This window comes from Podarcis tiliguerta (genome assembly GCF_965153285.1).
Source record: "Podarcis tiliguerta genome assembly, chromosome: 3".
In the NCBI taxonomy this organism is placed as follows: domain Eukaryota; kingdom Metazoa; phylum Chordata; class Lepidosauria; order Squamata; family Lacertidae; genus Podarcis; species Podarcis tiliguerta.
This window is the reverse complement of record NC_139536.1, coordinates 55,696,374-55,720,130: the sequence shown is the minus strand read 5'-3', so window position 1 is coordinate 55,720,130 and position 23,757 is coordinate 55,696,374. Positions and strand designations below refer to the sequence as shown.

Here is a 23,757-nt window from a genome sequence, read left to right as displayed (position 1 = left end):
AGTTTCTGCTGAATGGGGAGCATCGGTAAGGTAAATGTACCAAGTAGCCTGTCATGCAGCCGCTACTTTACGTGTGGTGTAAGGACACTGGCATTTCAAGAATTGAAGTAAAAATCAGCTGCCTGTCTGGTCCCCTCTTATATGTGGAATGAGGTGGGGACACCATCATCAGCCAACAAAATGTCTTGGGCCATCTCCGAAACTGAACAAGCCACTTTCTCCCAAGATGAGCTTCTGTCAGAAACTTCTCTTCTGTTCCGGTGCAGATACAAACCAAGGGCTGTTTCACATGCTACTTGACAGTGAACGTAGTTTTGCCAGCCTTTTTCTTAACCTGTTCACCCCGCTTAAATTAATGGGAAGGTGCCACAGCACTGCACTGGAGTCACTGCAGCGCTAGAGGAAGCAAAACAGAACAGGAGTCCCAGTGCACACTGTGGGATGCTCTCTCCAGAAAGATTGGCCTCAAATCTTATCATCTTTTTGGCACCATCCCAACATTGTTGTTTTTTAACCCTGCTGAATGTTCTGTGTGGCTTTTATGATTTTGTGGCCTCTTGGTTTATTAGATGTACATGTTAATTTATATATATTTTTGTAAGCCATTCTAGGAATATAATTGAAGGATGGCATAATAACAGATGGATAAATATAGTGGCTATTCACTAATAGGTAAAGGTAAAGGTACCCCTTACTGTTAGGTCCAGTCACGGACGACTCTGGGGTTGCACGCTCATCTCACTCTATAGGCCAAGGGAGCCAGCGTTTGTCCACAGACAGCTTCCGGGTCATGTGGCCAGCATGACTAAACCACTTCTGGTGAGCAAGAGCAGTGCATGAAAACGCTGTTTAACTTCCCGCCGGAGCGGTACCTATTTATCCACTTGCACTTTGATGTGTTTTCAAACTGCTAGGTTGACAGGAGCTGGGACCAAGCAATGGGAGCTCACCCCATCGCAGGGATTCGAACTGCCAACCTTCTGATTGGCAAGCCCTAGGATCTGTGGTTACTTTGCTGCAAACTGGGAAGAGGTGGGATGGGGCAAGCAGATTGCTGTGAAGACAACTTTTGATGCTGCAATAATGGGATCAGAGGGTCCTACAAGAATGAAGATAAGAAAACACACCATATAAGCTACCTGCTCTATGACGTGTACTTCCAGGAATATGTCTAGATCCAGAGCCATTTCAGATGACTGATCTGCACCTGTGACAGAAAATCCCTTCCATCGCACGTTACCCTCCAGCACTAATTTAGCATGCAAGGGCCACAGCAACCATGTTCTCTTTAAAAATACTTTCATCTAAACTCATTAATGCTTAGCTTGCACACAATGGAGTATCTCCTAGCGTAGAGATGATCTATCTGAGAACTGCTACATATTAAAGTCACACAGATTTCTGCCTTACACTGACACAGACCATTGGTCCATCTAGCTCAGTATTGTCTTTGCTTACTGGTGGTAGCTCTTCAGGTGTAAGATGGGGGACCATTCCCAGCCTTGCTGGGAGATGCTGAAGGTGGAACCAAGGGCTTTCTAAATGCAAAGCAGATTACCACTGAGCTACAGCACTGTCCTGGCATAGTTGTGTGAGCAGGGCTTCCCACTTTGCAGGTGATACTGTGTTTTTAAGCATCTGTTTTGCTCAGTTATGTAACTGGTAGTCCAGAACTACTGTCTTTATAGCTATTCAGACAAGCCTTTGGAAACTACGTAAGTTGCAGACATTGGCTGCTGTCAGGGCAAACTGTATTTCAATGATGCTTCAAAATGTGTTTTGATGTATTTTAAGAATTGTTTTTAAGCAGCTTGCTTTTATTATTTTGTATTTTTTGTTTTTAAATGTTGTAAACGGTCTTAAATACCACCTTGAAAGGCAGGCTTTAAGTGTGACTACTGCTAAAATATATGTATTCATGGTGAATTGCTACAGCCTCAACAGCTTTTAGCAATAGTGGGGTTTTTTTTTTATCAAATGTATTAAGTTTGATGCCTTCACCCCCACAAAAACAAAAAGTTAAAATACACGCAGGCCAAATATTAGATCCTGCCTTTGGCACTACTAGATACCTCCTGCCTTGCAGCTTCTGGCTTCTATATTGTAAACTAGGGTGACACCACATGGTTTTATGTGTGTACTCCACTTTAAATTTTATACTAACTAAATCACATATTGCTGTATGCTACTCGCACAAAGTAGGCTTCCAACATACTTTTGGTCCTATATGCACAAAGTAGGAAGGGCATAAACACAGAGATTCTGTAAGACAACTCCACTAGTACTCCTTATCTACAAACTTGTAATCTTGTCCTACAATTGTGAACTGGATGTGACTTTCATCTCAATACCCTTGTCACCTGTGACACATCATTTGATGGCAGAAAGAGGCTGTTGGTTTCTTTTCATCCTCAGTGCATTCCAAAAACAGTTTGCATCTCACCAGTTATTGGATGTTCATACCTGTAGAAAAGCAAAGTCCTGGGCCTTGAGCAGGTGTACATTTTTATAGCAACCTGGATGGAGGTCTAAGGAGGTTGGGGCAAATAGACAAGAAGCAGGCAAGTCACAAACACTGTATTGTAGTCTGCAGTGGATTCTACAGTCATCAAGTCCTCTGATCACTTATGTATTAGACCAGTCTTCTCCAACCTGATGCTCTCCAGATGTTTTGTACTACCACCTAACTGGGGATGATGGGGTTTGTAAACAAAACATCTGGAGGGCACCAGGATGGCAGAGGCCGGATCAGACAGGGTCAGATTTGCCAGCTATAAATCATCTGTTCTCTGTTGCTGATTTTCATTCCTTCTTCTTGTACAGCTTTTAAATTTGTAACTTTAACATGGAATTCATCCCATTGGTTAGAAAAGGAGTTCTGCATGTCACATAATGTACAATTATAATTGCATAGTGAATTAGGGGTTTTGTGGTTCCAAGTTCTTATCAAGACTGTGTTTGCTTTACTGGAATAATATTTTTACTCGTTTCTGTAGCTTCTAAAATTGTATTATCTCATCCTTAGATGACCTCCTGTGGGAAGCACACACTTCTCATCTGATGTTGTTTCTGGTGCCAATAGTTCTGTGTATTTTGGCAATGTTGAACCATATCTTCCAAGTTCTCTTCCCCACTGTAATTTCTCCACCGCTGCGTGTGTGGTAGTAAATTATGGATCACAGTCTTCCATTTGTATTGAGTTTCCATACAGTAGCAGAGCCATCATCACTCTTTCTGAAGCATTGAATGATCTCAGTCCTCAGTTTGAGGGGGAAATCGCCTTCAGTTGTTTTTCCTTTAGTCTAGTTTCTCTACATAAGACAAATGCTCCACCTTTTTTCAATTACTCTGAAAATTTTGAAATGTCAAATGTTGAAGTGCCGTGATTCCTCTCTCACTGCACTTCAAAAAAAGTATTAACACCTGGCTAGTTGAATGAGAATATGGACGGGAAGCCAAATTCAAATGCAACATGCTGCAAGGTACTGCCTACAAGTACTGTTCAAATAAAGATTAAATACTTCGAAACTGAAAACTGTTTGGGTTTTTTTGTTCATACTTTTATATCACCTATTCAACTGTCTGTTCTCTAGGGGGTTCACAATATGTTAACCTTAACCAGCAAAGCATTAGGAGTGTTATGTTTGAATTCCAGATATTGGTTTTGTGATAATTTTTGACTGCCTCTTTTGAGTTCTGTTTCCTAAGCACTTCATAACACAATGCCAATGCTTATTTATTTGTTTTTAAGTCAAGAAAAGTCCCATCAATGAAGAGATTTCATTTCTAGAACCATGACTCTACGGGGGGAGGGGGGGTGAAGAACCATAAGAGATTAATAATTTATGTTTAAATTTATTTTCCTATTAATTTTATTTTAATCATTGTAAATCACCCTGGCATCATTTTGATAAAGATGTGACATATAACCCTCTAAAATAAATGAAATAAAATTGGCCAGAACCCTTTTTGAACAGTTTAATTGACCATCTTTGGTCAAACAAGTTCCCAGATGTTAGCAAATACATGAAAAGCCAGTGGCACCTTTGCAGTAACATTCTTACAAATATATGCAAAGGGTTGCTTATTTATTAGAACATTTTTTAAATTGCCAGTGATCCTGTCCTGTTAAAATCAATGAGAACTGTATACTTGGAATTCTGCTCATGAAATGTTACTGGATTATGGTTTATGGATATCAATAGTCTAACGCTGAATCAAATGCAAACAATAATGAACTAGAAATGCTAGAAATATATTAGAATCCTATGAGAAATGGGAATAAAAAATTCTATAGTTCAGTAGTTCCCAACAATACAGGACGCAACATTTTACATTGAAATATGGGACGATCCTGTATTATACAGGACAGGTGGCAACCCTAGTTGGGAAGAGCGAGACAAACTTAACAGCTTGACTGCAATAAGCGAAGAGCAATTAGTTGAGCTGGCAATCAACTGAATAAGGACTGGCGGAGGGAAAGAAGCAATTACGGGTGTAGTCAAGATTAATTTAGTAACTGAGCGCCAAAATGGGAGCCGCTAAGCTACATCGGCCCGCAAGAGAGCGGCAGGAAAGCTCGCAAGGGGCTGGCGCCCCGAGAACTTCCAGACCCGCGCGCAGGCGCAGAAATGCAGCATGCCTCCGTGAGTAGACCGAACACAAGGGAAAAGGGCGGGAAGGCGGGAAAGACAGGCTGCTGCTGCTGCTGAAAGGCTTTTAGCAAAGCTGTGGAAATGGGCAGGAAATGGGGAGGGGGGGAGAAGAGGGCTCTTCCCGCTGAGTTCGCATGCTTGTTTCTCCTCTTGGCTGAAGCACAAAAGTGGAGGCCTGGCCTTGCCTGCCCTCCCTGTCAGGGCGCCTCCTCTGCTCGCTCCCGGACAAGAGAAAAACCGAAACCCTAAGCCTAAGAGGAGCAGCGAAGAATAACAAGCGTCCTTCTCCAGTCGCCACCCTTCTCCTTTCGAAGCAACCCCCCCCCTCCCCGCGCGCGCGCCCTTTACCTACTATATTAATGCGAATATTTTGTGGAAGTGGGGCCTATAGTCAGGTTAATATAGTACATACCTGTCTGAAACACGCTGGATGAGAACAAGAGGCATCTGCAGCCCCTGCCGAGAGGGGCGAGGGCTCGCTGCTGCTCTCCCGCAGGTAGGAGCAGCCTGGGTTGCGGGGATGTAGATGCGCCGCTCCTTCGCTTCCCAAACTTCCCCTTTTGAAGCAAGCGTCTGGCAGGCAGTAGCAGTGTTGTACCAGTGCCTGTGACCCAGGGCCAGATTTAGGTTTGATGAGGCCCTAAGCTATTGAAGGTAATGAGGCCCTTTATATGTCCAGCTGTCCTTTGTCAACAACAAATTGTCGCTGTTTTTTGTGTTTAATATATGCTATACAGTGGTACCTCGGGTTACATACGCTTCAGGTTACAGGTTAATGCTTCAGATTAAATCGTGCTCCGGTGGTGCGGCAGCAACAGGAGGCCCCATTAGCTAAAGTGGTGCTTCGGGTTAACAACAGTTTCAGGTTAAGTACGGACCTCGGGAACGAATTAAGTACTTAACCTGAGGTACCACTGTATGGTAGATAGATAATTTATTATGGTCAAAAACCAGCTCACATAACAGAACACAATAAAAACAGCGTTCATAAAGCTAAAATATACAATCAGAGCAGATTGCAGCAATAGCTCATGAGTTAAAATTGAAATATATACATACACCCGTACAACTGAAATTTGGGCTACTATAAAAAATTGACCCTGAGACGCCCCAAAGGGCAACTTCAGCATTTCCCTTAAGCTAAATGCTATGTGGTAACTTATAGATCTAATAGGTATCTAAAGCCATTTGCACCTAACAAAATATGTATTTTATTAAAGTAATTGTTGAACTGAAATACAATTAAGAAGTATATTAATACTGAAATACAATTAAGATGTATATTAATAGTGAAAGAATTATTAAGCTCTAACTTAAAATGATTGGGGGCCCATTGCTTACATCATAGGAGCCTACACAACACAAAACACTGTTGCTGTATGTAGGTTTTATTTTATTTGTTTTTTATCTTATATTTTGGAAATGTACATCCAGTTTAGTTTTTCTTTAATTTTTTTGGGGGGCCCCCAAGAGAGTGGGGCCCTAAGCAATAGCTTGTTTAGCTTATGCAGTACATAAATCCAGCCCTGTTGTGACCCACTTTTGGATCCCAGCCTACAGGTTGGAAAGATGCTCCTCTAGCTGACCTTACCGTATCCTGCTTTTCATGCAACTGTAAACTAAGGTTAAAACAACCCTTCATTAATCAACTTGGGTATTATGTGTGAGCCCAGCCTCAGTGCCTTAACTGGTTTGTTAACTAAAAGAAATCGTGATATGTTGTGGGCTTGCTGGCATTAATTTTGGCTTAGCATCCTTTAACTGGTTTAAATGTGGCTTCTCCCCCCCCCCCCCAACAGGCTCCAAGCTAGAGATGCTAACTAAGGACGGCTGAAAATGAAACCTCTTCCCATGTTTGGCAGTTCCCACTAGCTGTGTTAACAGCAGTGTCGTCTTTATCAAGCCTTGTATGCATGAAAGTGTTAACCTGAGCTCAGGTTGCCAGTGGGTGTGGCTTAGCAGGCTCCAGCAGCCTCTGACCCTGCCCCCTTTCTCCTCTTCCTGGAAGAAGCAAAGAAAGAGCCGTGCAGCTTGGCTCCCAACACAGCAAATGCTACTTAAAAGGAAATCTTACAGCCTATATATTTGCTAATTTAAAGATAGCACAATCATTTTTGTACAGAAACAAAGTACCTTATGTTTTAAGTCATTTGGAACCTTCTTTATCTTTATTTTACTGCCAGCAAATGGAGACTTGTTTGCTGTAACTTCTGGAAACTGTGAGTAAAATATTCACTTATTTACAAAGCTAAGAGTATGATTTATTCTAGCCTAAGTATTTTTGTGGGGAACATTTGTTTAAAGGTGGAGGAAGTCAGGTGTAAATCAAACCCAGTTTTATTGCACTTGGAGCCATCTCCATTGTGCTAACTATGCTATGAGAGAGTAAAATCTCTTTTCCAAATCTCTGTATCCAACAGCAGGTGGAAAATACAAAATAGCTGGAAGGAAAACAAGTCAAGGTTTGTTTGATCATATGAGCAGAGATTTATGATTTGCTTAATAAACTATGGTTTAGTTTTGGCTTATCATGATGTGTGAACCAGGTCTGTATATATTGCTACACTGATCATTCTGGTTATGTCCCCCCCCACCCGCCCCGTAAATTAGAAATTAACCTCTGACTGGACTTTTAGCACAAAAATACACATAAGTGTTAAGAAGTGTGATAGCATCTCTATCTCTCCCCAAAGTTTTTGCAATATTAGTCATGGGGGGAGGGGCAGGACTGAGACCTGTGACTGTGTCCCTTGTGCTGGCTTCTGTTAAAATGTTGTGTTAGCTGAATCCAAGCTATTATGTTTTTAGTAAGGACACACTGTGAGGGGATAAAGTTAATCTCCCCTCCTCTCCTCTGTAGTCCAGTCTCATTCTGGATCGCTTTCCTCCCTACAGCCCCAGCTATTTCAAAAGCTTTTTTAAAGATGGAAATACTTTGACATATATCTATCACCCTATATCTCAGAGTATCTGAGTCAAATGAAATACACAAGGGGTGTGTTGCTGGCTTGTTTATTTAATTAAAAATATTTCTAGCCCACCCCTCTACCAATTGGTCTTCAAGGCAGCATATACATAAACTGCTAAAACAATGCAAGAAGAATATATAAAAGCATTTTTAAATGGAGCAAAAGAGCTGCTACTATATTTTGGACCAGCTGCAGTTTCAAAAAACAATTTCAGAAGCAGTCTGATATATACTACATTATAATAATCTAACCTGGACGTTACAAACTGTGTCAAAATGCCACAACTGGAGCACCAGTCAAAGTTGCCAAAAGATGCTTCTTGTCACAGATGCCACTTGAGCATCCACACAGGACCTTGTTTGCCCAGCTGAGCATGTGTTTTCTATGCAAAGCATACTGAAGTGCATTTCTAAACATTACTTGGACATGCCAGAGAGGGCCCCCACCTGCAGGCCCATGCAGAGCTTGTCTGAGGCCCAGGACAGAAGTCTTGTTAGAATAAAGTTACACACTCAAACAAAAAAAGCAACCAGTCCGTGGCACGGTCCCCCGAGGCCTGGGGCAAGTGTACCCTGCTGCCCACCCCTGCTCTGCATGGGCCTGCACCCCTATCAGCATTGCCCAATAACACATCCTCAAATATTTAGCTGTATATATTTTTCATCCACATCTTTATCACACTAATGTAACATCAGTAGAACCTTGGTAAGGATAAGCTCTACACAGACCTCGGACACAGGTAAGAAAAAGCTGAAAGATGGATTTGATAAAGATGGATTTGTTTGTGGAGAAGGGGTTAACTGGAATTTAAACAGATTGTAACAGAGGAGGTTGTGGTGGTGATCTAGAACAGTGTTCTTTAACCTTATGTCTCTGGCTGTTATTGGTGTACAACTCAAAACATCCCCAGCCAGTTTTGCCAATGGTCAAGGATGTTGGGAGTTGTAGTCTAGGGATCCATGGTTGAAGAACACTGATCTAGGAAAAGCTTTTTGGGAAGTGTGGCATGTGAGAAAGGAGAACAAAAACGGGCTAGAGGGAGTGAAGGTCAGGATGTTGCTTGCAATGATGGCAGAAGAGAAATCATGCGGAAGGTAGGGGATGTAGAATACAAACAAATCTCAAGGCCAGCATATAAATACTACTTTCCACTGAGAGACTTGTTGAGGTTGAGCAAGGTGAATACTGGAGTCTTTGAATAGGGCATTACCAACTCCTCTCTTTCTCCTTACCATGGTTTTCTGTTAGGAGATCTGCTATGTAGGGTCCCATGCCAATGAACAAATGGCATTAAGTGTGTCTCATCTACAATATTGGTGTAGGAGGAGGACACAGTTTGCTCTGCTGCATTATATGGGAAGCCAAAGTACTGTGCTTGCTGGACATTTGCTTGCTCTCTAGGAAGTGACTGCAGAGTCAAATTCTGCTGGGCCTCAGTACCAGAAGGATGTGTGTAATGGTCTAGTGTGTTGAATGAGCTGGAATCCATAAAAAATAATGGGTTGTAAGATTTGGTCTGCAGATTTCCAGGATATTTCATATCTCCATCCTTGCAGCCTGAAAATGACTCAGCCAAAGAAACCATAGAGCCATGTTGTCCTTCATGTTGGTCCTTCAAGCCATCCCTTAGCAAACTAGAAGGTGTTTGTGAGGTCGGGACTGACACTGCTGCTGTTTGCATTCTGTAACAGCCTTGAAAATTACATATTTGTAAGCAAGGGCAATCCCAGCACAGACTGTGAGGAGACAGAGATGAAGTCTGGTTGTATTTGAGATAATGATCCCTACGTGGGTCACCCACTATGTCTTCATATTTACCAGGTCCAGCAAGAGTATTTCCAGAGTATTTGCTGGCACTGAGAGACAATGCAGTCAGTTGCTTTGACATGGCCCCTGCCTGATCTTCTTGTAATTCAGTAGATTCAGACTGCCAGTTGTCTTGATGTATGTTTGTCCAGTCACTTGTTGCATCCCTGTTGTCTTCTCCTTCCCACTGTTGGGGATTACTGTGAAATGTTGCCAAGCTGTGTGCTGAGCTTCTCCTGCCAATAACACTACCACCATAGGGACCAAGTAAATGTGATGTATTCCCATCTCTGTTCTTTACTGGGTTTGCTCTTGTCTTCTCTTCTTCTGTCCTCTGAGCAAGTGAGTTGGTCTTTGTCTTAGCTCGGAGCTCATCAGCTACAGAGCGATGGTCCCAAGTCAGTCTTTCTGGGTGGTAATATTTGCACTTGATGCCATATGTGCATTTTTTGCCTGTGTGGGGAAAAAGGAGCAGATAATTTGCTAAATACATGTTCAGTGGGATGCAACACAGGGTCGTGGAAGCATGCCTGCACGGCAGATAAAAGCCTGTTGGATGCTTTTGGGCTTATCAGTTTATAGAACAATTAATATTAAGAGAGAATGGTATGTTTTTCAGAAACTCATGTCATTGGCTGCCCTGAGTACGCCCAGAGTATTCTGATACTTCATCTTTGTATCAGAAGGGCCATTCAGCCCCTTTGTGGCCATTGTCAGAACAGCATGCTTCTCCTAACTTGAGGATAGCTTTGCAAATGCAGTGAGAATGTGGCATGTATATTTCTCACACTGCTGTACAACATGTGAAGTGTGGGTATCTTACCACAGGCTATTGTTTCACTTGGAAGACATGCAGAAGCGTATCATAATGCTTTGCTCAATAATAAACCCCTGTGTTCAATCTGTATGGTGAGATTCACTAGAAGGTCACCAGCAGGAGATAAAACAGGAGATAGCACCCCTCCAGCTGAGAGCCTTCCCTTCAGTTACCAGCAACAATCACAGGAGCCACTGGAGGGAGAGCAAGCCGCAGAACCTTCCACTGTGCTTAGATCCAGCTCCATGACCTGCTGAAATCTAGAACTAAGAGCTAGTGTCTGAATTTGTTATTTTCCTCTACCCCTTTGTCCTCTCTGCTTCTTATTTTCTTTCTTTTTTGCCAATTAATTTTTGATTTTCAAATTTTTTAACAAATTAACACCAAACTAATTCAAATTTAATACAAATTTCTTTTTATGCCCTGTCTTTTATGTAATTGTTACTGTCAGGCTTGCAGTCTTAGTATTGACCTCTGTAGCCCACTCTAGGAGTCTTTTTTTTTTGGCTGAAGAGAAGGGTGAAAATACTCTAAATAGACAAACAAATACAGAGTGGGGGAAAGTAGCTATTACATCACATACAACCTGCTGTCTTTCGCAATGAAATGGGGGAGTACTTGCAATTGTTTTTAAAGTGGCAAAAAGTTGTGGCTTGCACACCTGCTTTATGTGCTTCTGTTGTCACCTGTGTTGAAATATTTGTGAGCTCCAGAAGTTGAGGGAGCCTGAGCATTTCTGCATGAGGTTGATGCACATGTTCCCCATTTGGATTTTACACTGAAAACATGAAAAGCAGGTGCATGAATCACCCACCAGAGGAATTAGAATTGCATGAGAGAGAGCTGGAATGAGCACTGCTTTTTTCACCATTCTCCAAAAATTGGAGGCAAATGTCTGCAATGGAGGCAAAAATAATGTGTGGCGTCTACATGCATAGGGAAGTTTCCCCACTTCGGAATTTCTCTCCAACTTGAGTGGAGCAAGCATGTATACATCTGCTCTCCTTGGTTGTATGAGAGATTGGAATGTCTGAATAACACTCATGTCTTGGTTCTTTCTCTAGAGCCTCAAGTTAATCTCCCTGGGGATCCCACCAGGGAGGCAGATAAAGCTGTGAATGGCATTAAACAAAACCTACCGTAAGGACAGAGCTGCCATTTTGGCTCGGGAATCTGTGGCATTTTGCTGAGAAAGCTGTCAAGAGAGGGTCCGTGCCGGCCTAAGGGATCATCAGGAGGCATAAATCTAAAAAGGAAATGATCACAGTTTATTGGGCAAACATCACCATATTTTCTGAATTGTATTTGAAGTTTACTGAAGGGATTCTTAGCAAAAAAAAAAATCTGCAACATGTACACAGTTCCTCCACTGATGGGAAGATAGGTAGCATCTTATATCTAGCTGTATTAACTAGATAAAAAATGGACAGAATTAACAATCTGTGGCAACATAGGTATATGCAAGTAAGTTCCTTTTTTGGTTATGGCCAAGGTTACAAATATGTATACTAACAGATGCCAAGAAAATGTCTTAAAGGGTGCCTTTTCAAAAAGCTAAGTACTTTCCCCCCTTAATGTAATGAGAACTGCAGCTGACCATGCTAAGCTTCAGTTTCACTCAGATACGTGACCCAAGGTGAAATAATATTTGCAAATAGGCCAGTCTCTTACTTGTCATTGACAAAGGAGTACATCAGTAGTCGCTGTTCAATGAACCATTTCCACTCAGGATTTTCATTCTGCAGGTCCCGAAAGTTATCGTTGGAAACAATGATCCCATCTTGCTCATACGCCAGTTTAACTATGTACCGATCATCATAGCATACCAGCCTTTTGCCTTTCATTCTGCGGGATGGTGTGTACACAAGAATTGCTTCCTTTGCAAGTTTTTCAAGAACATGCTGATCTACGTAAAAATAAGAGAAGAGAATTAAACAAAAAAAAAAGAAGATCCCAAGCAGAAGTTTGGAATAAGAACACCACCACAAATCATGCAGGGAATCCTCAAAAATGTGCTTAAAGGTTTCTCCATTCAAGTCACTATATTAGTAACTAACAGCACAATCAGCTGCTCAAATTAAATTTAATTATTTGGATTGAATCCATTTTAATTCCATTGATTTCAGTGTAACTGGAATGTGAACTGGTCTGTAAATTACTTGATTAAATTTAAAGAGGGCCAGAACTCCACAATGTGGATTTTGCATGCTCAGCACTTAATAAACTGGACCAATCAAGAGCTCAAGTTGGCTTGTGGTAGGAGTGATGTCATCAGAGTAAAATGGTGGATTAATATCTGAGCTCCTCTCTAATCTGCACTATCAGTGATCTGATCTACCAGTTAATAAACACAATTCAGGTCTATATTATCACCTTTCACTAGAGTGAGTTGGCTTGTGGTCCCAAGACAATAAAGCAGGTCATCAATTTATGGAACAGACGGGAAGAGAACTAGGTGAATTACAGTGATGCAGTTGAGGATGATGCATATAAATCTGAAAAATAGTTTGCTGTTCACATAGTAGAGTAGACCTTAACTTTGGGAAGCATAACATTCCACTATGAGTTGGAATTTATTTCTACAGGGATAAGCATAGACAGATAGGTTGAAACAAATGCCACTGACATGGGTGAGGAACTTCAGCTCATGAATCAAATACAACCCTCCTGGCTTCTCTTTCTGGCTCTTTAAATTCTCCTCTAGCCATAACCCTCACCTTCCTTAAGTGTTTTTGTGTATGTTTGTAGAAACATATGGCTTTGGGCTGTGCAAGAGTCACATCAGTTGCTCTGAAACTTTTTCTTCTGGACTAACCCACTACTGGCATGTGGCCCCTGGAAGGTTGTCCATGAGGAAATGTGGCCCTTGGTTCCCTTGCCACTCTGTAGTCTAAAAATCACTTCCTCCATAATCATCCTTTAATGTTTTCATGTTATTAGTTAATGTGTTAGCTATTGAGTACCTGCAACATCCTTGTGAATTATGGAAATACATAATGTGATATTCTTTCTTTTTTTCTTTTTACCAGTGCCAGAGGGAAGAAGGGATCTTTTCATTCATGAGCTGCTAACCCTAGCCATTGACCTGGAGTCTCGGACATCTCAATATTAGTGTTAGAAACACAAGGCAGAAAAAGATGCCAGGCTATTTGTAGGAGACATGTTTGTTGGGGAGACAGAATGAAAGTGATTGGCTCTCTTGCACTCTTTAAGCGATACAGCAAAGGTTTGAAAGAAAAATATTTAAATACATCAAAGTCTGTGTTTATAACAGAAAATAATTCAATTGTATCAGATTAGATACAACTTATTCTCCTAGACCAGCCTTGGAAGAGTTTTCCAAAGCACACCTGTTTGCACCAACTCCTGTGGGATGTGTCTGAACTAGGAGCCAAAATGGTGACCTAATATTTTGCAAGCTTTTATATCTAAAATATGTACGGGAGGCATGCCTACCTGTAATGGGGTTATCAAAGCGGCTTGGTTCCTTTCTCCATGATGGGACAAAGACTTTGATATATTGATGACCTCTCTGTTTGAACCAGTCCACCACCAGCTGAATTCCCAAGCATGAAAACACTTCCTTATTTCCATGACTGAAAAAGAAAAGAAAAGACAGAGAGACTGAGAGAAAGGAAGTATGTTTTAGGGTCAGAAAGTCTTGCTGCTTTTTGACAGTTTCTGTCTATGATATCTGCTCAGTTTACATGTGTTCTAGTATTTTGTATCATTGATATTCTGTAGGTATGTCTCATGAAAATGTGAGTGCAGAGGCAGCTATTATTGTTGACTGTTTCCTTCCCTTCTATGCCCCTGCTGTTCAGAAGTCACCTTGAGGAATGATGAGTCAGAGCTAGATTCTTTATCACGGCAAATCAGCTCAGAAATATATGTAGATGGAGGAAATTAAATAGGCAAGAATATTAAATAGGCAAGGCATGGAACCAAGTACAGTACAGGGATAAATGAAATTTCTAAAGTAATTTTACTTCAGCCTCTACCATCATCATCATTTAATTTGTATGATGCCTTTCCATAGTTAAAATGATGCTCAAGGTGGCTGACAACATGACAAGAATTACATAATTAGAAACATAACAAAAAGTCACAAACAACACATCAAAAAGTGTACAACCAAATTGAGCAATTTCCCACATAAATCATAATGAGATCTAAAACAAACAAACAAAAAACAACAACCAAAAATTAACATCAAGAACAACAACAACAAAAATCCCAAGAAAACACCCTAAACAATGCCACAGCCCAAGAGTCTATTCAGTTGCTTTTTTGACTGGATTCAGTCAGGGCCATGCTCTCCCAGGCCAGGTGCACTGGACTTTATGATCACCAAACGTAAATGCTAATCTAAGCCAGCATCCTTATTACCTCTCTATCAAAGAGATTCTGCATGATCATAGAGTTCCCACCCCCAGGATTGTTGTCCTAGGTTTGTTTCCCTTGCCTACCTATATGAACAATTCTAAAATCATTGACTCTCATACGCAGGTCTATGAGTTTATCTGAAACTGAACTCCACCCACAAGAGAAAGAAACCTTGCAGTTGTTTACCAGGATAAAAAGAGGTGAGTCATTGATTTTATTGGCATTTGTTTAATCTTTTAGCAGCCTGTTGAGTATTAAAACAAAGAGGTTTAATTTAGTTTAGGGCAACAGTATCCAACCTAGTCCAAAATATTTGGAGGGCACCAACTGCTTTAGGGCTTCCTGTCCCTGGATATTTGATCATTTAACAGCCATCACAAGCTATAAAAAAGGACTAGGCAAAATGGAAAGTGTTAATAGTGGGAAGCCAGTAGTGGAGTTTGTGGCTCTAACAGCAGTAATACAGGGGCAGGTTGTTGGTAGCTGAAACAGAAGACACAGTGGCCCAGTTCATGTGCTATAGTATCATGAATGCAGCAATACAGGAAGGAGCAAAGTGGCTCATGAACAGTAAACCATGGTTTATGGTCTATTATGATGTGCAGACACAGCCAAAATCTGCATAATTAAGGAGTAAATGAATACTTAGCCATAAAAAAATAAAATTAATACCCATTATATGCCAATTGTGCTGCCATGCTTTCTCAAAAGAATCATGGAGATTGTAGTTTGGAGCAGGTGTTGAGGTTTCTTTGTTAGGAATCCCCAGTCCACTTTGCAGAACTGCAGTTCCTAGGAATCCTTGGGGAAATTGCATCATTGTTAAACTAAGGTTGCAAGCCTAACCCTGCTAGTCTGCACTGAATTCAGAAGGACTTCTGAGTAGACATGGTTGGGATTATGCTGTAATTTAAGTCTGTAGAAGAGATATACCTCTTAGGGAGTTCCTGTTTGGGAAGCAGAATTCTAGCATGCTAAAGAGATTGGTTGCATGTGTGCTTAATAGGCAGACACAGCCAATCTATCCCTCTCTTCACATTTCCCCTTAAATGCAAGCTCTTGCAACCATTCCCTGTCACCATCAACCAACCTCTGGCTTTATCATCAGGAAGTCGGCCGTTTGTATAGAGGCCTGTTACCATAACAAATAACTCTTATCTCCTTCTGGAGAACATAATTTTGCATCAAAGCAGTCAGCGGCACAGCAACTTCCTCATGTGCAAACTTCTGCATGGCTTATTTTAAAGGGATGAGAGAGATGAGATGCATGCCAGTTTGGGAAAATGAGGCAAATGGGATAGTTCACACATGCATGCTTATCTCTTGCTTGATGGCACATGCTTGTATGAATGTGCCATCATCAATCAACCACCCCAAGAGAAGAGCTTTCAGATCCCCACACTCTAATCGCTCCAAACATGATGCAAATCAGTTATTCGGTTCACTTGGAAATAGGGGTGATGCTCCTCTGAACCCCATAGTGCATTTCCCATACCTCAAGTGTCCCATCTTATATCTACGGACAAGCTTTGGCTTGCACAACAGGGCAAGCTTAAGAAACAGAGAAGTCGCCGAGATAATAAAATGAAAAAGATGCTTGCCTCATAGCAACATTGCTGCCATCAATCACAATAGCTCTCAAGACACTGGAGGGATCATTTCCTTCCTCGGTAGACTGTCTGGAAATTGGCAAAGGCCTGCATGATCCATGGGCAGCAGGGGTGGGGTGAAAACTTGGCATCCAGTTCTCAGGCTCCTGAGGCCTGCTGCCCACCTGAACCAACTCTTGTAGCAAATCGTTCTCTGAGGCATCTTGACCTAGTTTCTCCAGCACTTGGCGGACTTGCTCCTTTCCATAGCCCAACTTGTGGAAAAATTCCAGCTTGCTCTGTTGCGCTTCCATTTCTTCTCCAAAGATAGGAAACTCACAGGGGCACTTTAAAAATGGAGACCCTCCTGCGGTTTCGTGTGTGCTTGTTTGATGGCAGACTTCCAGTCAATGGTATTGATCCAATGCAGCCAGTTCAGCTTTAGAGAGGAAACAAAAGGAAAACACTCATTTAGTAATTTGCTGTTTAAATACTAAAGATAGCAACCTTCCTAGTCTTCAAAGTATGAACCATGTATCATTTAATGGATAATAAGCAGCTGTCATGGGCTTGGAGAACGCTTGTCTGATTCCCTCCATTTATTTATGTATGCTTTCTTAAAAAGACAGTGTTTTTATAAATTATAATAAACAAGTAGTTACATCAGCATGTTGGCAGGATTTTGCAAGTAACATTAATATATCAATTAAACTTTTAAAAATAAAATATTCTATTTTATGTGTCCCTCCTGTTTCTAGCTTGCTGTTGAGCTAACAGATATTCCTGACTGGTGCAATTATGCACATTTTATGTGGATTAAATGATACCGAGTTCCAAAATATTTCTGTTCTTAGAGACTTCAGCCCCCTTTTTCCTAATACTAGGGAGGAGTAATTTGCACCTTGAGAAGAACGAACAGTAAGTTGCCTTTCTAAAGCCAAAAGGGAGGCCATAAGGTTTAGTTTTCTGTTAAGAAAAGCTCATGAGGACATTTGAGAACCCTTGCTGCACAGAGCTCAGTTCATATCAGCTGCCTTTGACTTACCAAAAGACTCCAGCCTTTCTTCTGATATTCTGAGCACAAATGATCTCCTCTTATTAAATATACCCTCTGGACAACCAATATTCGTCAGGACAGCAGGTATGTTCCTAAATAGGTGTGCAAGAGTGACGTATGCACAAGCCTATACATATGTGCATACGCACAAGCAGCTCAGGCTTATCTCTGATTATAACATCCCAAAACAACGTAACTGAGGGATTGCACTTCTGCGGTGTGGTTAGTAAAATACAGATATCATCTCTTAGTTTGTGAAGTGGCTTCAAATGCTGCAAGTGCTTAGCAACTAACAAATCTTTTAAGCATTGAAAAACAAAAACAAATTCTACCCAGCTTGTTGTGGTTGTTCAGTTTCTTTGAGGATGGCTGGTCTGTGCTGGGTTTTTTTTTTATTTGTATGTCTACCACTGTTCATAATTGGAAGGGATGAGGTTATGAAACAGGATACTTTACTTGTGGCATTTGGGGGGGGCAGCGGATTTACCTCCAAATGATGCCACCATGCACCCCTAATCTCATCAACTGCAATGCTTTGTGACTGAGGGGGAAACACCTGTATGATGGGGTCCAGCATTATCATGGAATTCAGGCTACTACGGTGGTGCCATTGTGCCCTAGAGTCACTCTGGGGAAGTCACTGCAATTCTGTCTGTTCAGCATCATCTTGGAGATTTGTCTCACCACTACCAGCAACAGAAATATTTAATAAACAAAAGAAAAGAAAACTGGGGCTCGTCTTATACACGGGTAGTGCTGAGGGGTGTTTTCTTAATTTGGAGTCCCTAAAATTAAGAAATACATACATAAGATACATGGGGGTATCTTATACATGGAAAAATACAGTATGTAATACCTACCTACCTCTAGGTATTGTATAACTCAGTGTTTCCCAAACTTTGGTCTCTCTCCAGCTTTTTTTTGAACTACAGTTCCCATCAATGCTGACCACTGGTCCTGCTAGCTAGGCATGGTGGGAGTAGATAAAAAACAGACCCAAGTTTGAGAAATGCTGGCATAACTAAACACTAATAGCGATTGCAGCTACTTATTCAAAGGCTTTATCAAATGGCAGCCTCACAGGGTGAGAGCCAAACTACATGTCAAATGCGTATTTTGACCTTGCAAGTCTGATTATTCTTTTTAAAACAGCAACCTTGAGTAGGGGAGGCATTAGGGTTTGGTGGGGGGTCTAAAAAAACCCCAGCCAGCAGGTGGTTGAACCAGCAGCAATGGCAGCTGCCCAATGCATATAAATCCCCTGAAGCTGCTATTTACATTGGGCAGTTGCCGTTGCTGCTAATGTCTGCACTGACATACAATCGCTTTCAGAGCACCATTCACAGGGTCATTGCCCTGCTTGTATCTTCACCCAACATGCTCTCAAATGTTACAGGGTTGTTGTTGTTGTTGTTTTGACAATTCTGACAAAGGATGACGTCTGATTTAGACCAGCAGCTGCAACAGTACATCAGATGTTGCCAAAGCAACTTCAAAATGACACAGAAAGGGTGATCTCCTTATCTTCTCTGCAAAGAGGCTTGCACACGCGAGCTGTGCGCTGTGGTTTCCTTCTGGCCTGTAGTGTTTCCAGCACAAAACCGGAGCCTAGCAGGAGGAAGAGCTACCAGACTGCTCAACTTAATACTGGCTTCTAACACGTGCCTAATAGCAACGGGTGTGTGCACCTCTACACATTACTAACTGCAGAGGAGCTGAACCCATCCAGCTCTGCTCCAGCCCGTGGAGAAAAAGCTGCCTCATTTAAATAATGAACCAAAACGGATAAAAATGCTTCCACTGGGCGTGCAACTGGCCTTGGGGGCATAATAGGCATTGTTCACTCAACATTTTACACTCCCTTTCCCATTATCTAGAGGCTTAGGAAGGGGGCTGCAGTGAGTGCGGCCTGCCTCGGGTGTCATGACTGAGAGGAGTGACAAAATGGCAGGTGAGTGGGCAGCACACCTTGCGCCCAGCGGCATCAGCTCTTCTGACCCAGCGGCAGAGAGCAGCCCTCTTCAGCCGTGGCGCACCCAGCTGCAGCAGCTCCGTTGCTGGGTCATGTCTGACCCAGCTGCAGAGAGGAGGAGGAGAGTGAGCAACAGCTTCCCTGCCACTCTCCTACCCTGAACTGTGGCGTGTGGGAGGGCACCCTTCGCCCCCCGCCCCCCTTGGGAGCACGTCCTGCCCTGGGCAGCGTGAGCATATGTTCTGCCTCTGCCTCTATCTAATTGATTCACCTGTGTGCCAGATAAGCTGGTCAACCTCTTTCCCCCCCACCTGGAGCCTTGGGATGTGGGAGAGGGAGAGCTGTGGGAAACCTAATGCCATGCTTAGGTTTGTGTGTGCTGTGATTAAGACAGCACTCAGTCCAATCACTCAAGAGAGGAACTTCAAAAGTAAACTCTTAAAAATTACTTTGAATCAGGAAGATCAATCTGCAAGAATAAATGTTTAATATTGAGAACGTATCAGTCAAGCTGGTGGTGAAGTGAGGGGGTGGACAGATTAACTGAAACAATTACTAATTACTGTTGATTTTTACACTTTTGCCCATCAAGGGTTATGCCATAATAATAAAAGTGTTAACTTTTATGGTGCTACACCCTTGATTTTTATTTTTTTTTTCATCCGCAACAGCCTAACATGGCTATCCACTTAGAAATGGTTACTTTCTATGGCCATTTCCTATCCTTGGCGCTCCCATCAGTGTTTTCTTCCTTACTGTTGAAAATGAGGCAAGTTCCTGGTTAAAGGGCATGGTGTGTGTGTGTGTGTGTGTGCATGCATTCAAGTTACTGTAGATAGTGCTGCATAATACAATAGCAACATAACACCTTGAGCTGAAACTCTCCCCCTTTTATTAATCTAGCACCTAGTTTTAATGAACAGTAGCTGCCTATGGCACAATGCTACAGGTTACAGGCAGGGAAAGTAAATATGAGTATCTCTCACTTTCTGTTTTCCCTTGCAGTTGAAAGTGTGCAAAGCCACAATTTGGTTTTGCCTCCTATATGTTTCAGCAAGAGCTTTCTGATCAGAAGTAATGTTATCCAAAGGACATGGCACACGAGAATGCAGTTTTGAATCCTTCAAGATGGAACAGTGGGCTTCCCCCCGCCAGCCCCAAAGAGCAGGTCGAAAGGAACCTGAAGTGCACCGACCCCTCTTTCTCTCCAGGCTTCCAAGGTAGCCTCCTGAACGCACCTTAAATGGCACCTTGTTTTAGAGCGGGAAAACAAGAGGGGGAAAATTCTCCCCCTCTCTGCGCAGCGCCTCCTGCCGCTTTGCTGAAGGGGCGCTAGGCAGAGAGGGTGAGAATTTTTTTTCTTGTTCTCCCCCCTCTAAAACAAGGTGCGTCCTATTGTCCGGTGCGTCCTATGATGCGAAAAATACGGTATATTGGAAGGGCAGGAGACATACGTGGCAAACATTACAACAAGTGGGGCAAGGTCCAAACCCTGGTTCACACTAAGCTCTTCTTTGCTTCGCTAACCCATCCAAGTGCATTTGCTAAACACGTTGAAAAAAATAGTTGGTACTTACAATGAAGTGCAGTGTCTTCCCTCAGTGACCAGAGAAATGTGAGGCTGGATGGGCCATCGCTGTTATCCAGCAGCTCATTCAGCAGGCTACAGTGCATTTGCAATTCTATGCACTCAAGGAAATGTTGCCTGTTTTTCAAGGCGCATTGTTATTGGTGCCAACTGAAAGTACAATGTGCAAACTGCAACTCATTTCATGGGAACATTTTCACTTCCTTAATTGGACATCTCATAAAATTTAACTCATTAGACTTTGCTTTTGCAAAATGAGGCAAGGAGAGGGGTGTGTCAGGACAAAGGCCATAGCCATTTGGTGATAACGTGCTTTTATAAACCATATCTGTACTTATCTTTGATTGGAACAACCTTTCTTAGCGTAAGCATATACAGAATTTTGTGTCACACAGAACTTTTCATTTATTGTGTTCAAGCATTCAATTAAAAATGGTAAACATGGGATTTTCCGCCCACTTCCAGCTACTTTCTGAAGATTCAAGACCCTCTTAAGAATATAAGGGGGTAGGCAGGAGGACTCGACTATGTGAAAAATGAACATAATATTTTAGCTGCAGTTCACTAATTTTCAGTTTTGTATTCTTGTTATAAAAAAGCGCACCTAGACATTCTGTTGTTGTGTCAATAACCTAGATTTAAGGTGCCATTTAGCTCCCAGCTTTCCTATCTCTGTTTCTAACACTTTTTTTCTCTTACTATTGAGGTTTCTCCACTACAGATTTAGCCATGCTCCTTAAGAGTATGCACCTCTTTAAAAAACAAAAACTGGTCACAGACCACTTTCTATACTCTCCAAGAGGAAAAGCAGAAGTACACAGCTAGCAATATCAGAAGCTGTGTAAGCTCACTGCATAGTCCTGTGGATCCCAGATGTTGGAAGCAATCAAATGGTGGAAGAAACCAGGCTTCAGTGTGCTGCAAAATGAGAAACCTTACAAGATATTTTGAGATGGAATTGTGAATATTTCAGTACTTTGGAAGCAAAATTAACTCACGCACACCTAGCCCCTACAAATGTCATGGCCTAGCGTTAAGCTGGTTTGGTTTCTCATGAGAAGCACATTAAGCCCCTTTTGGAACTCCTGCTGAAGGAAAACCCACCAGCTCCCTTTGCTGCTGCTAGTTAAGGACATGGCAGGAAATCAGTCTGCTTAGGAAGGCAGTTGGCAGGTGAAGGCTTTTAGCTGCCAGACTGCCCTGATGAATCTGTTTCAGTTTTAAGTGTTTTAACATTACAGTGGTACCTCGGGTTACAGACTCTTCAGGTTAGGCTCCCAGAAATAGTACCTCGGGTTAAGAACTTTGCTTCAGAATGAGAACAAAAATTGTGCAGCAGTGGCGCGGCGGCAGCGGGAGGCCCCATTAGCTAAAGTGGTGCTTCACATTAATAACAGTTTCAGAACGAATTAAGTTCTTAACCCGAGGTACCTCCAGAACGAATTAAGTTCTTAACCCGAGGTACCACTGTATTGTGTTATCTGAGTGTAAGCTGGTGTGCGAGTCTTCCCCTCCAGTTCAAAAAAGAGATCTTGAGGAGAAAGGGATTGAGGGGGATGAGTGCATGGATTTCTGAAAACGTACGCTTGTGTCTTGGTACCACCCAAATGTTATGGATTCCCAGCTCCCACCAGTCTTATGCAGCAAGGCGAAAGGTCAGAGGTTATGAAGAGGAGGAGGAGTTTGGATTTGATATCCCACCTTTCACTCCCCTTAAGGAGTCTCAAAGCGGCTAACAATCTCCTTTCCCTTCCTCCCCCACAACAAACACTCTGTGAGGTGAGTGAGGCTGAGAGACTTCAGAGAAGTGTGACTAGCCCAAGGTCACCCAGCAGCTGCATGTGGAGGAGCGGGGAAGTGGACCTGGTTCACCAGATTACGAGTCCACCGCTCTTAATCACTATACCACACTGTCTTGGTGTTGTAGTCCAAAAACATCTAGAAAACAATAGGTTGGGGAAGTCTGGTCTAGAATGCTAAAAACTATTCTCTATCTTTAATAGGTAGGAACTGTCTGCCATGCATGGGAAGCTCATATTGGAGGAATAGCTTTTACCTGGAAAGCTTCACTTGTGTAAAGATTTTTTCTACAAAAACACTGGCAGCACATCTTTACAAAATATAGTATTTCAGGCACAGGGCTTGTGCTGGAAAGTTAAAAAGAATGTGGGAGTTTATGAAAGCTACAGCACAACCCCATGCCAGTTTACAAAGCAGCAAATCCCGCAGTATTCAATGGGTCTTCCACTCAAATCAGTATAGAATTACAGCCTCTCTTGTCCGGGGGGGGGGGGAACCCCCATATATTCCTTAGCAAGAATGCATTACCGAGATAACATTTAAAAAACAGCTTAGTTACATCCCAACCTTTGAGAGATCTGCATATACATTACTGGCTTGTTCTTTTAATACATAACAGAGGAATACAGAGCATCTAAAAAAGAAAAAGATAAACACGTGGCAAAACTAACGTCAGTCCTCCCTACAAGTATTTTATACCTTGGGTTGTGGTTTAATAAGCTTTCCATGCTGGCTTGGTTTTGCATGCAGCAACAAGTTCTGCTGGCTGTTTCAACTCAGACATTTCTTGTTTGTAACACTATGTTAGCTTTCTGCAGTAAAGGAGGCTTAATTACAATATTGAAGGAAGTAGAGAGAAACTAAATAGCCCTACTCTGATTCCTATTTGTAAATTGTACCTGGTGGTGGTGGTTGTTTTTAACTTTAATAATTTATAGCATGGTGAAACACAACTGTTTGTGAAATGTTGTTCTAAGCTGAAATTTTCTTGGGCTAAGCCAGTCACTAGCAGGGCATGACTTGGTCTTCTCCAATTCTGTTGTTGGCTTCTGAAGAAAGGATTCTTTTCTCATACCCTCTAAAGTGACATAGAGAAACTTCAATGCTAGTGTGGAGTT

The 23,757-nt window shown here is 42.0% G+C and overlaps 1 protein-coding gene and 2 long non-coding RNA genes across 4 annotated transcripts in view; 2 read left to right on the top strand and 1 right to left on the bottom strand.

Annotated features, from left to right (window-relative positions):
- Nucleotides 1-23,128, top strand: part of LOC310675076 — a 275,570-nt gene extending 252,442 nt beyond the window's left edge. The window contains exon 2 of the long non-coding RNA XR_014509925.1: nucleotides 22,301-23,128. This is a non-coding gene — a long non-coding RNA (uncharacterized lncRNA). The remainder of the gene's footprint in view (nucleotides 1-22,300) is intronic.
- LOC310675049 lies at nucleotides 4,660-20,384 on the top strand. The gene is made up of 4 exons (XR_014509888.1): nucleotides 4,660-5,309; nucleotides 13,277-13,473; nucleotides 14,757-14,833; nucleotides 20,257-20,384. It is a non-coding gene; the product is annotated as an uncharacterized lncRNA (long non-coding RNA).
- ZC3H12D (zinc finger CCCH-type containing 12D) lies at nucleotides 5,575-22,221 on the bottom strand. Of its 2 annotated transcripts, none has more exons than XM_083435013.1 (6): nucleotides 20,829-22,221; nucleotides 16,235-16,661; nucleotides 13,704-13,843; nucleotides 11,919-12,153; nucleotides 11,387-11,493; nucleotides 5,575-9,883 (listed from the first exon to the last, which is right to left on the bottom strand). In XM_083435013.1, the coding sequence occupies exons 2-6, from the start codon at nucleotides 16,534-16,536 to the stop codon at nucleotides 8,853-8,855; spliced, it is 1,815 nt and encodes a 604-aa protein (XP_083291139.1). In that variant the 5' UTR covers nucleotides 16,537-16,661; nucleotides 20,829-22,221; the 3' UTR covers nucleotides 5,575-8,852. The 2 variants fall into 2 exon arrangements, with proteins under 2 accessions (XP_083291139.1, XP_083291140.1); XM_083435014.1 differs by lacking the exon at nucleotides 20,829-22,221 and adding an exon at nucleotides 17,268-17,495.
- Nucleotides 23,129-23,757: the final 629 nt, after the last annotated feature.